Source organism: Mus musculus, chromosome 14 (genome assembly GCF_000001635.26).
Source record: "Mus musculus strain C57BL/6J chromosome 14, GRCm38.p6 C57BL/6J".
NCBI classification, from domain to species: Eukaryota; Metazoa; Chordata; class Mammalia; order Rodentia; family Muridae; genus Mus; species Mus musculus.
The window spans coordinates 12,335,867-12,347,271 of NC_000080.6; the positions used below are offsets into that span (position 1 = coordinate 12,335,867).

The window sequence follows — 11,405 nt, forward strand, 5'->3', positions numbered from 1 at the left end:
TATGGTGTGCCCAAGGCCCTGTGTTTGATCTTCAGAAATAGATTAGTTAATAAACAAACAAGAGACTAAAGAAGCTACATGTCTAGGGAGGAATCAACTCAAGAATTCCAGTGGTTTTTCTCATAAAATGTTGGGCTTTTCCTACTGGAATTAGTTCTGGTAGTAGGGTCTTTAGAATGATTGTGCACACCTGCCAGTTGCTGTTCTGAAGACCCAGTTCTGTGTTTAATCATTCCCTCCTTACCACACGCCTGGGAGACAGGTATTCTTACCATGTCCATTTAAAGTTGTGTGTCAAATGTGTGTGTGCACACACTCACACGCACTTGGGTATGTTGGGGAGGTCAGAGGACAACTTGCAGGGTTCAGTTCTCTCTCCCCACAGGCACCATGCTGGGGCCAGCATCGTTGGCAGCCCCCAACATGCCCATTTTGCAGATACAGAAACAGATAAAAGTCCTTATCAGCTTGTGCAGCTAAGGCAGGATCTGAACTCAGCTTACTTCCATGTCAGTTCCATAGCTCCTAACACTATAGGGTAATTTCTCCTTACAAGTGGCTCATCTTCCCCTAGAAAATCAACCATTCAGGAGCCACAGTAAAAAGTAAAACTCCTTGAAGACAAAAAGCTCCAAATAAGACCTCGGATTAAAAAAAAAAAAATCAGACAGGAAGGATTCAAGGACCAATCGCTGGTCACATCTGCAGCTCAGAGAAAGAGAACACTGTTTACCAGAAAGCTGGTCTGCCTGCAGCAACGAAACTCAGGGCTCTTCCTCTCCTCCAGCACCTCTCTAGGTTCGGTAACACCTCTGTGCTTTGAGAACCAGGAGTCGTCTTTAATCTTAGATGTCTGTTTTTATTTTGAATTGCTGTATTTCTTTTTCCTTCCTTACTTCTAGACACCAATGTATTTCTCTCTGTGAAGCATGAGCAAAGCCCGAGGTGCAAGCCAAGCCCTCAGAAATGTGATAGCTGTTACCAAGGATCTGAGGAAAAGTAACAAACCTAGACTCAAAATCAAAACGCTCGACTCTACTGTCTGGGGTGGCACCCATCCTAATCAGAAATGGGAATCACAGGCTTTGTTCCGGGGTGCTTGGCTGCTGAGCCACTCTGAAACCCCCTTCTCACCTGTGGATTCTGTGCTGGCTTGGCTGAGCACTGTGTTAAAGAACCTTCAAACATTCTTGCTCTAAGGAGTGCCTGGATGTTTACAGTTAGTGAACACATGTATCCTGTCTTATTCAGATATATAATCTTGACCTACTTTGTTCAAACAAGGACATATTAAAATACAACAATTTCTTAGGCCTGATAAACAGGGATGAGATTTTAAATACGCCATGCCCTATTCCACCAAGCCAAGTGTGAACAAAGTCTTGCCTTTCTTGCCACTTCTTCCCCAACGCAGAATTGGGTTGAGAAATTTGAATGGCTACTGAAAGAAAGGCTAGTAGACCACCTTAGTATATGTTGGTAACATATGGTACCCCCCAGAGGCCAAGTGAGGTATTAAAGAGAAAGGGTAAATGTCAGGAACTAATTATCAAATTAAAAGAACTTTGGGAGGTTCCCCTCAAATGTTGGCCTGATGCGTTTCTTTCTCTCTTAGAACATCTCCAGGCTGTAGGATGGGCAGCAGGAGTTTCAGCTCAGCACCTGCAAAGGTCTGAGATGGGGAGGCTGTCCTCTGTGGAGAGCCTGCTTTTCATCTACTTTTCTAACTCTTGGCCTGTTGGGTTCTTCACACTGTCTGTCCACTGTCCAGCAAGGGGCCTGGCCATGGCTCCCTTTTCTTGAGCTACTTTCATCCAGTTTTGAGCAGCCCCGTTTCAGATTGGCCTTTTTATGTTTGATATAAAGAATAGTTGTTGGCCAATTTCATCTTTTCATCGCTGTTCTCTAGGCCTGAATCCAAGTAGTTTGTCAGCTGCTCATTAACTCCCCCTTTGGCTCTTTCTAGTGTGTCTCCTAAGCTCATTGTGCCAAGAACTAACGCTTTCTTTTACACGATTCTCTTTCTCTGCTCCATCAGGGAGACAAATTACTTTCCAAAAGGGATCGCCAGGGATGGTTTAATGAGAATTTCTTTGGGGCTAGGCATGGAACGCAATGTAGTTAACATTCGGTGGACTTAATTGGACTTTTCTTTTCTGCCTCTTTTTAAAAAAAATCTGAAGCTATCCTGTTAATCTCTCATTTGTAATCAATTGTGTTGACTAAACAAAAGTCTAGGTCGTCTTTTCTTCCTGTCCCAGACAATCCTTTGTTGCCTGTAAATGCCGAGTTCTTGAGTGATGCTGGTTCTGTGGATGGCCCGATTGTTGACAGTTCATTACTACGCTTTTGTCCAGTTAATCTTTCTCGCTGTGTTTTGCATGTGCATGCCTTAATGAGCTCCGCTGGCAATTAACATGTTTCTGGGAGCAAACTGGTTGCTCAGACGTTTGAGAGGGACGTGCAGGGAAAAGGGCAACGCAGCTGCCTTGAGGTTATTTATTTCCCAGCGTTTTCTCAAGACTCCCGTACCCTCTTTGGTAGCACCCCCTTCTCTTCCTGCCCCCTCCCCTCCCTCCAGCCCATTTACCGCCTGCTCACCTGACTTGTTACTGCTCTAACTCTAGGGTCTGGCTCAGGCAGCCCTCTACCTTTCTGTGAGCCAAATAGCAAAATGGGGCTCCATGTAAACCCATTTCTGCCGCCAAGGCAAGAGCATGCGGAGTACCCCCCAAAATGTATCTGGATGCTGGCACTTCTCTGTGTCGCTCTTTGTAGAGAGGAACCTCTAACCCGCCTAAGGCAATAGGACTGTGCAATCTGTTATGTACAAGGCTGTGGCTTTGGAAGGAGGGTTTTTCTCTTTTTTTCCTTTTCTTTTTTCTTTTCTTTCTTTCTTTCTTTTTTTTTTTTTTTTTTTTTTGAGTCTTGCTGGCAAGATTGCTGAAGTGTGAGCAGTCATGGACAGAACAAACATCTTGTAGGGGAAAAGATAATTGGAGTCTTTTTTGTGTCTATGATAGGATTCCCTTCCCCCGCAATTTGATTTTTTTTAAAAAAAATATTTTTTCAGGGTGGCCTCTTCAATTTAATCAAGGTTAGAATATTAATATGCAGCGGATGACTACCTTGTTTAAGTCATTTATTGATATTGCAAACTTCAAGTCATGCAAACAATTTAATATTATGGAGGAAAAAAAAAACGAGAGAAAACAGAGCCTTTCGCCCACGATTTCCATGCACGATGCTAAGGAGAAGGCAGGCTACAGTGGTTAAGGAGGGAGCTCGGTGCTGGCTGTGGAAAGTGCTGACTCTTTCCAGGAGAAGGCAGTCTTTCCTGGATTCCATCACCAAGATAACAGACCTCTTCAACCAGGGAATGGTGTCCAACCGGAGGAAGGCAGAGCTAAGCTGCCTAGGTTTGGAAGAACTGTTTATCTTCAATTACCTTCAGATGTGAAATAACACCTTCTCAGGTGCGCAAGATTGGCAGGAGCCTAGTGTGGAGGTTAAGTAACAATCAAGTTAAGAGAAACAACCTCAAGGCGGTGGGAACAGGAGGGAAACTGCAGAGGTCCATCCTAGTCAGAGCACCACTTCCTGGGAGCAGGGACAAGCAGGGGAGCCCCATCAGCTCCACCTGAGCTGGATTTTATTCACTTTGGAGTTTGCAAAGAAACAACCCCCTAGTACTTTACAACCGCCAACCTGAAGGCGCATATTTTCAGTTTGCAAGAGGGGGAGGTCCTTTTGTAAAAAAGTTACATGGAAAGTTACAACAGAAGACTTTCTCCGGGCTCTGTTGCTTGATAGTTAGAAGCTAGCCTTCTGGGTGGCATGCTCCCTCTTCCATGGAACAGATTTCCTTAAGAGAAGGGCACTTGACTGTAATTTCCTACAAGCCACTTCCCTTCGCACTCCGCAGCTCGGCATTCGCCTTTGTATAAATATCTTCCTGAGGTGTTTTAAGATGTGCTTGACATGGTAGGATCTCCAAGCAGCACACCTGAAAAGGTATGCTTGGGAGATGGTGCTAGTGGTGGTGGAGGAAGAGAAGGAAGAGGAGGAAAACGAGGAGGAGGAGGAGGAGCAGGAGCAGGAGGAGGAGGAGGAGGAGGAGGAGGAGGAGGAGGAGGAAGCTGATTGAAATGACTGATATAGAGTACTCAGGTGTTCTAGAACGGAGTGGGGTCTAAGAATGTCAAGCAAAGTTAATAAAATACTTTGAGAAGAAATGGAGAAGTGGAGGGATTGACCTGTCAAACTCATGCAGCCTCCAAGAGGGAAGTTCCTATTCTCTTTGGCCCTGTCCTCCTCACCCCTCCGGGGTTGCCTGGGTTTTATAGCATACATAGAGAGTTAAATCTGCCTGCTCCTTTGGGTCCCGATCTCTCCTCAGGGAACTGCAGCCAGAACAAGATAGCATTTAAATCCCCTCTGGCTTCCTCGCCCCCCTCCCCTGGCTACATCTTCCCAGACTTGGGGGAGGAGGAAGGAGAGGAATACAAAAAAACGAGGACGCTCTCCTTTCAGGAAATGGAATTCTAATGTACGCGTTCCTATTTCTGAATCGGAGGTACTAAAAATACCCCTGCGACAGCCTGAGGAAGCTGTCGCTGTCCTCTGTGCAAACAAAATCGACAATTCTCCTTCTCAACGCAATGGGTCTTCAGATTGGGAGGGGGCCCAGGACAGAAGGTTTGGCTGTGAGCAGGAGAGATCTTCCACCCTGGCCAGGAGCATCTCCAGGCCACAAGCCTGAGACTGCTTTCCATCAATGAAATCTGAAGGAAGCGATGGTCTCTTAGAAGCCCGGACTTTGGAGCTCTGCCCTTCGTAGCCGGGAAACTCTGGGCGTGTCATTTAGATGGTCTCTCTGCCTCTACTTTTTCTCTGCAGAGTGGGAATAATCACACACACACACACACACACACACACACACACACACACACACACACACACACAGCTTGCAAATTGTTGCTAAAGCCACAGTAAAGGTGTTGAGTGCCTGCCTGGGAAAGAGCTCTAGAAATAAGAGGATCTCTCTCTCTCTCTCTCTCTCTCTCTCTCTCTCTCTCTCTCTCTCTCTCTCTCTCTGGTGGAAGTCAGTGGCGCTCTCAGTAATGAGTGCCTACTGTATACAACGCGTTGGGCTAACCCTCACTAGTTACTGTCAAGAGTTACCTGGGATTGCCCTTTGCAGTAACCATCCTTCCCTCCAAATAGCCTCCACCCGCGGTGCAAATCCGGATGGGGTCAGCGCTCAGCAGTTCTCACCCCCTCAACTCGGAGGCTGCGTGGAAGAGCACTCCCGGGCCCCGCGCCGCGTTTCCTCTGGTGTAGAAGAACAATGTTCCAGAAGACGTGGGCTGAATCACCGCGCTGATATTAAAAGTGTGGAGGGGGTGGGGGTGGAGGGAGGAGGCCAGGCGCGACGCGCCAGTAATCCGAGCTCTTGATTATCTAGATTCGGATCAAACGGGGCGGCGGCAGCCGGCCCCCTCCTGGGAATGATTAGATGATTAATGTAATGCTGTTTGAAGGGTCTCTGTTTTCTCTCTTAATTTGGGTCATTACTTAGAAAGCAAGCGTGAGATCATTTCATCAGCGTGCACGGCGGCAGAGATAGCTATTGAGGAAGTGGGCTAACTGCGTGGTAATCACGACCAGGGAGGACACATCGGCCAGCTCCGGGAGCTGGGCGCGCCCTCCCGCGGCAGGGTGCCGCTTACCGATCAGCCAGCCCAGACCTGAAGTGCAGGCAAAGGACACCAAGAGCTCAACAGCACGGCCTAGGCTGGACAGCCTCTAGCTGTCTCTGTCAGAGGAGGCTAGGACCAGGGTTGCGCTCCTTAAACCCCAGCCTTTTTCCTAAATTGCATGCTGTTACGCTCGGGATACCCAAAGGCCATTCCACAGCATCCAGCCACTTTTGACCCTTAAATTTTTTTCTCACCCAAATAAGAATCCCAAGTATCTGCTCAGTCACCAAATCAAACCTTGGGCTATTGATGGAGCCGGATGGAAGTGTTTCGGCCCATGCTCCTGGGTGCTTTAATATACCAGCATACCAGGAGTACGGTTTAACCTTAGCTTGGCCCCGGTGTCCCAAGAAAGTTACATTTGGGAAAGGAAAAGCTATAAATGCTTAGTTCCACCTCCTTCTTTGGATTTGTTGAGCTGACCTCGTGGCGAGGGGATGGGGAAAAGAAGACGCGCACTAATGGTTCTATTTATTGAGTCATATATATGTAATATTCCGTGTTCGCTTGTACAGGAGAGATTACAAGGTTGAGTGAAGATGGCAGGGGCATCACGCTCTTCTGGGCGCTCACGGTGACAGGCTGGGATTAAAAGCCGGCTGCCTGAGGAGAAGCGGAGGCCTGGAATTAAATATGTTTCAGCGCACTGGATTTAAATACGTTTCCTGAATGTACAAAGGTGGGAGCCACGCGTTTGTGCCGGTCATCGAGGACACGTTTACATTTCCCCAAAAATATGCTGGTTTCGATAAATAGATTTTAGCCTCTCTGCTATAGTTTTTTTTTCTTTTAATTTTAGAAATAAGTTTATACGTGAGATCTGCTTGGGTTGGTACAGGGCAGGAAGAACGGACAAGGCAGTAGCTCTCAGCTCTGAACTGTCCTGGCTAGGTCCTTTGCTGAGGGGGTGGCGGTGGGACCCACGCTGTCATGAAGTTTGCGCACATGTTTCTTTAAGTCAAAGTTTCTGCAAAAACCTTTGCCGCAAGTGGCACACGTGAAAGGCTTCTTGTCGTTGTGGGTGTGCATGTGGAAGGTCAGATTGTAGACCTGATGGAAGGCCTTGTTACAGATAGTGCATTTGTACTGCTTCTCGCCGCTGTGGGTGAGCTTGTGATTCTTGTAGTTCCCTACGGAAGAGCAAAAACAACAACAACAAAAACAAAAACGTAGGGGTTTGTAGTGGAATAAGACCTCCCCCAAACCCTGCACCACCAGCCCTCAGTCCCTGCAGTAGCTCAGAAGGCGATGCTTGACTAGGCAGGCTTGACCTCTCCAAACTAAGAAGTTGTCAAACTTCGTCTGCATCAAGGCCGGAGCGCTCCTGAAAGGACGGTGGACCAGGTCTTACCCAGCCGACACAGGCCCTGCTCTGCCGGTGCAGAGGCCCACAAAGCGTTCCTCCTGCCGAGCTCTGCGGGCTGGGAAACTTTTGTGCAGCCTAAGAAGGCAGTGGGTTCTTAGAGCTGATGCCTCGCTCCAAGAAATCCGCAAAAATCTAGGCTCGGTAGCTCTGTTCTTAGAACCGACCCTCCCCGCCCCCCCCCCACATCCCCATTGCTATCTCAAGATACAAAATTACATTTGAAATTGAGTAGAGTCCCAGGGTCTGGGAGCACTGGTGACCTGCCCCCAACCCCCAAACCTCTCAATCTTAAATTCTTCCTATAGGAAGATACTGCTTAGATTAAAAAAAAAAAAAAAAAGGAAGTAGTGCTTACAAAGGGAAGCCATACTCTCTATGTTTCCTTTTTGCCCCTTTCCTTAATTCTCAGCTCCAAAATTCAGTGCTCCCGAGAGTCAAGCCTGAATCCAGCGAGGTCTACCAACCCAGCCAGGAAAGCGTCTACCTCTGTCTGCACAACCCTATTCCAAAGAATTGCTGCGCCCTAGCCTGCGGCTTTTGTGCTGCCTCTACCACACTCACCTCATTCTCAGCACACTCCCCCTCCCCTGCGACCCTCTGAACCCTAAAGATGAGATGAGGGAGTGCCTAGCTTAGTACCTTACCTTTTTGGTGAAAGCCTTTGCCACAAAACTCGCAGACGAAGGGCTTGTAGCCCGCGTGGATGCGGATGTGCGTGTTGAGCGTGGAGCTGCGATTGAAGGCTTTGCCGCACTGGTTACACTTATGTGGTTTTTCCTGCGAAGAGGGGCGTGCGTACAGTAAGGCTGAGACCTAGGCAAGGGACAGTAGAGCCCCCCACCAAGGTTAAGGAGAATCCAATACTACCGCTCAGACTAGGGCAGTGATGTTCGCCGACTGGGCCTGATCTAGGGGCCACGTACCTGGGTATGGATAATTTTGTGTCTGCAGAGAGTGCTGGCCTGGCGGAAGCCTTTGCCACAGACTTTGCACACAAACGGTCTAGCTCCGGTGTGGACAGGCATGTGGCGGGTGAGGTTATAGTGAGCATTGAACACCTATGGAAGGATGAGAGCGGAACTTAGGCTGAGTCTGCCAAGGGCCTAGAATCAGGCCCGGAGGCTACAATTTACCTCCCTTAACCAACCATCCCATCTGAAGCCAGCAAGTCCTTTTGTCAACTGTGTGGCGATTTTACAGCCCCATTTTACAGAATAGGAAACTGAGGCTCAACTGAGCATCGAACGGAGCGCGCAGCTATTGGGAAGCTCCTCTGCTTGAGAGAAAGGTGTACAAGGCAGCCCAAGAAAGTCAGGGGCTACTAGCTCCCTCCCCCCAGAACCGTAGGCCTCACCTTGCCGCACACTTCGCAGGTGAAGTTTTTGGGTTTGCTGTCAGTAGAGCCCCCCGGTAGTTTGCTGTGGCTCTTGACTCCCCCTCGTTCAGCTGTCAAGGCCGAGTTCTCCTTCAGCACCTGCTCCAGTGGCGCATGCAAGCGCTCCTTATGGGGATAGGAAGCTGGGTGGGGGAACTTGTCCGCAGCCAGGCTGGCCAGTTTGGCGTTCTCCAGCAGAAAAAGCTTGGGGTGAGCAGCCAGGGAAGTGGGGGCCTGTGCGTTGAGGAGGCCGGATGGGAAAAGGTGGCCTCCGAGGAGCTCCGAAGGTGGGTAAGCGGTGGAGTCCAGGTAGTTGAAGTAGTAGAGAGAGCCGCTGGCAGGCAGCCCCACAGCCTGGTTGATGACCTGCGGTTTGATGACCCTGCCGGCGGGCAGCGCAGAAGGCGCGAGGCCCAGTTCGGCCTTGCAGCACACGCCACAGTTGGTTTTGCACAAGCCGCTGGCGCCGCACACTGGGGCCCCCCCGCCGCTGCCTCCTCCTCCACCGCCGCCCGCCCGGAGGCTGCTCTTCCAGAACTCCGAGTAACTGAGCAGCGTCTTGGACGGCACCTCGTAGCCTAGAGGCTGGAGAGGGATCATACAGGGCAGCGGCGAGCAGAGGTTGAGCAGTTTCTTGCTCTGGCTGCTGTCTGCCTCTAACGCAGCAGGCCGGGGCTCGAAAGGCGCTCGGGGCTCGGACGTCTTGGCCATGATGCGCTCGATAGAGAAAGCTAGTGTTTTAGAAGTGGCCGGTGACGCTCCAGCGCGCGGGCAGGCCGGGGGCACCATGGTCTCCAGGGAAGCTGAGCTGGCCATGGCGCGCCAAGCTGGGCCAGGCTGGGCCAGGGCACAGCCTCTCTCCTCTAAGTCTGCATTCCGGAAAAGGCAGGGGGGAAACCGCAATTTAATAAGCACCTAGTCGGCCCGGTCACCCATTTGCATTCAAATGAACAGAAGCAGAACAAAGTGCACCCAAGGGTACCAAATTACCGCCCATTAACCCGGCGCGCAAAGGAACCCACCAGCTATTGCCCTGGGACTATGAAAGGGGGAAGAAGGGGGAGGCTGTACAAAGGAAAGGAGAAGGGGTAGAAGAAAGGAGTCTCAAATTAACACTCCCAGCCCTTCCCTGGACCCAGGCCTTCGCCACGCGTGCTGGGAACTGGGCACTGAAAGAGCAAAGTTAAAGAGGGCCGGAAGAACCACCTCGCTTTTACCTCTTTCCCCCACCGCCAAGGAGATGCGTTCCGAGCCATGCAGCGTGTCTCTTCTGTCACATTTTGATGGCAAACATCTTCCCCTCCGCGTGAGATCACTGTCTTTTACATTCAGCTGACATCACATGAAGTCACTTGAAGTGGAATGACATGGGCGGCGGCGCGACTCCCGTTGAGGACCCTGCGTTCCCCCGCGCCTGCCGGCCGCCGCCACCGCCCCTCAAACTTTAAAGGAGGCAACTAGCGCCCGCGCTCCCTTCGGGAAAGTGCGAGCGGTTTGCGAATCGGGAAGGAGGGAAGAGAGGGAGGGGGGAGGGGGAAGAATCGTGATGGTTTTGCCGGTGGAAGGAGGTGGGGGCCGCCCAAACCCAAACCTAGGCAGAGTTCCTTGGGTGATTCACAACTTTGGGGGGCCTACAGTTTTAGGGTACGCGGGGAAGGCGGGGTGTCCCCGACGCGCTACCTCAAAGGGCCCCTGGTGTCCGTCTAATCACCAAAGTATCCCTTAGCCCTGCGCAGCCGAACTGGGCACCGTGCTAATAAACTGCCATTTACCTACGGAGCCAGCGCCAGCCCCGAACACGCGCAAATGATAATTACCTCATTAGGATGTGGCGCATGGACGCGGGCGTCGCGTTTGGAGGGGGGAACTTGTTAATGGGGAAATATTAATTTATGCAAAAGCAACGAGCTCGCCTTGGCTGGCGTCGGAGGTCGAGAGAGAGCTCCCCGCCGCCTAAGGACGACCTCGAAGAGTCCGGGAGGGCAGGCGGCGTGCCGGGGTCCTGGGGACCTGGGGAAGGGTGGGTGCGCCTGCAGCTCTCTGGCCCACTTTTTCAGTAGGGCTGGGGGATTCTTGCCCTGAGAGGCCTAGGGCTCTTTGAGAAGCTAATCGATCCGAATTGCTGATTTGTGATCGGGTTTGAGAGGCAAAGGCAGGCTCTGCGCCTGGTTTAGGGCTGCGTGCGGGGAGGATTCGGAGGGCAGCTCTCCCGCTGTTGGGTACTTACTGTTTGTATAATTGAGAAGGTCCAATCTCCACCTGTTTAAGGAGCAGATTGAAACAGCAGAACCTCCCCTGGATCCTATTAAAACGTTTTTCCTCCTAAGGCCATTCAGTCGAACCAATTTTCCGAAGTGATTCATAGAGCTGAATTCTGCCAAGGCAGCTCTTTCACTTTTAGCCACTAAAGCACCGCGTGGAACCGGGTTTTGTGTTTTTCTAAAATAAAAAGAAGGATTATCAGAGGGGAGAAGGAGGGGGTCTGAAGGGGGGCGGGCAAAGACTTAGTGTGGCCAGAGGTACAAGCAGAGGGAAGAAAAGGCTCTTTTCTAGACAGGCCCCAAGTAAGTTCGGAGGAATTCAGCGTTTTTGTGCCGGGCGCACAAAAGCAGAGCGCTCGGCGCTGGGTTTGGAGGGGCTGAATTCATGTTTGCAGACCATTCCACCTGCGTATCACAACAAACTGCTCAAAGAAGCTCCAGCACTTTCAACAGGCCGGGTGCTCTTGGTGACAACAAAAGTGGTCGAGGCTGAGGGTTCTTATGGGGGGGGGGGGGCTAGCTAGAGAAGGAGAGAATTAGGTTTAGGGAAAAGAGGGGCTGTGCATGGGGTTTTTGAAAACTTTTGGCTGTTTTTGTTCGTCGGACAATTATATCTTGCCAGCCGGCTTTTGCAAGACCAA

At 50.6% G+C, this 11,405-nt stretch overlaps 1 protein-coding gene across 2 annotated transcripts; it reads right to left on the reverse strand.

The window, feature by feature from the left end:
* Positions 1 to 3,125: 3,125 nt before the first annotated feature.
* Fezf2 (Fez family zinc finger 2) lies at positions 3,126 to 10,937 on the reverse strand. Of its 2 annotated transcripts, XM_030247890.1 has the most exons (6): positions 10,731 to 10,937; positions 9,721 to 9,976; positions 8,483 to 9,372; positions 8,052 to 8,186; positions 7,773 to 7,905; positions 3,126 to 6,892 (listed from the first exon to the last, which is right to left on the reverse strand). In XM_030247890.1, exons 3-6 carry the CDS (start codon positions 9,317 to 9,319, stop codon positions 6,630 to 6,632), a joined length of 1,368 nt encoding a protein of 455 aa, XP_030103750.1. In that variant the 5' UTR covers positions 9,320 to 9,372; positions 9,721 to 9,976; positions 10,731 to 10,937; the 3' UTR covers positions 3,126 to 6,629. The 2 variants fall into 2 exon arrangements, with proteins under 2 accessions (XP_030103750.1, NP_536681.2); NM_080433.3 differs by lacking the exon at positions 10,731 to 10,937 and having other exon boundaries at positions 6,026 to 6,892; positions 9,721 to 9,999.
* Positions 10,938 to 11,405: the final 468 nt, after the last annotated feature.

What these genes read in the sequence shown, in the direction of transcription:
- Fezf2 (XM_030247890.1), bottom strand. Translation starts at nt 9,319, where the DNA reads ATGGCCAGCTCAGCTTCCCTGGAGACCATGGTGCCCCCGGCCTGCCCG. An exon ending in CCTGCGAAGTGTGCGGCAAG is followed by an intron (nt 8,187 to 8,482) that starts GTGAGGCCTACG and finishes ATCCTTCCATAG; the next exon opens with GTGTTCAATGCTCACTATAA. An exon ending in ACAAAATTATCCATACCCAG is followed by an intron (nt 7,906 to 8,051) that starts GTACGTGGCCCC and finishes CCCTCTTCGCAG; the next exon opens with GAAAAACCACATAAGTGTAA.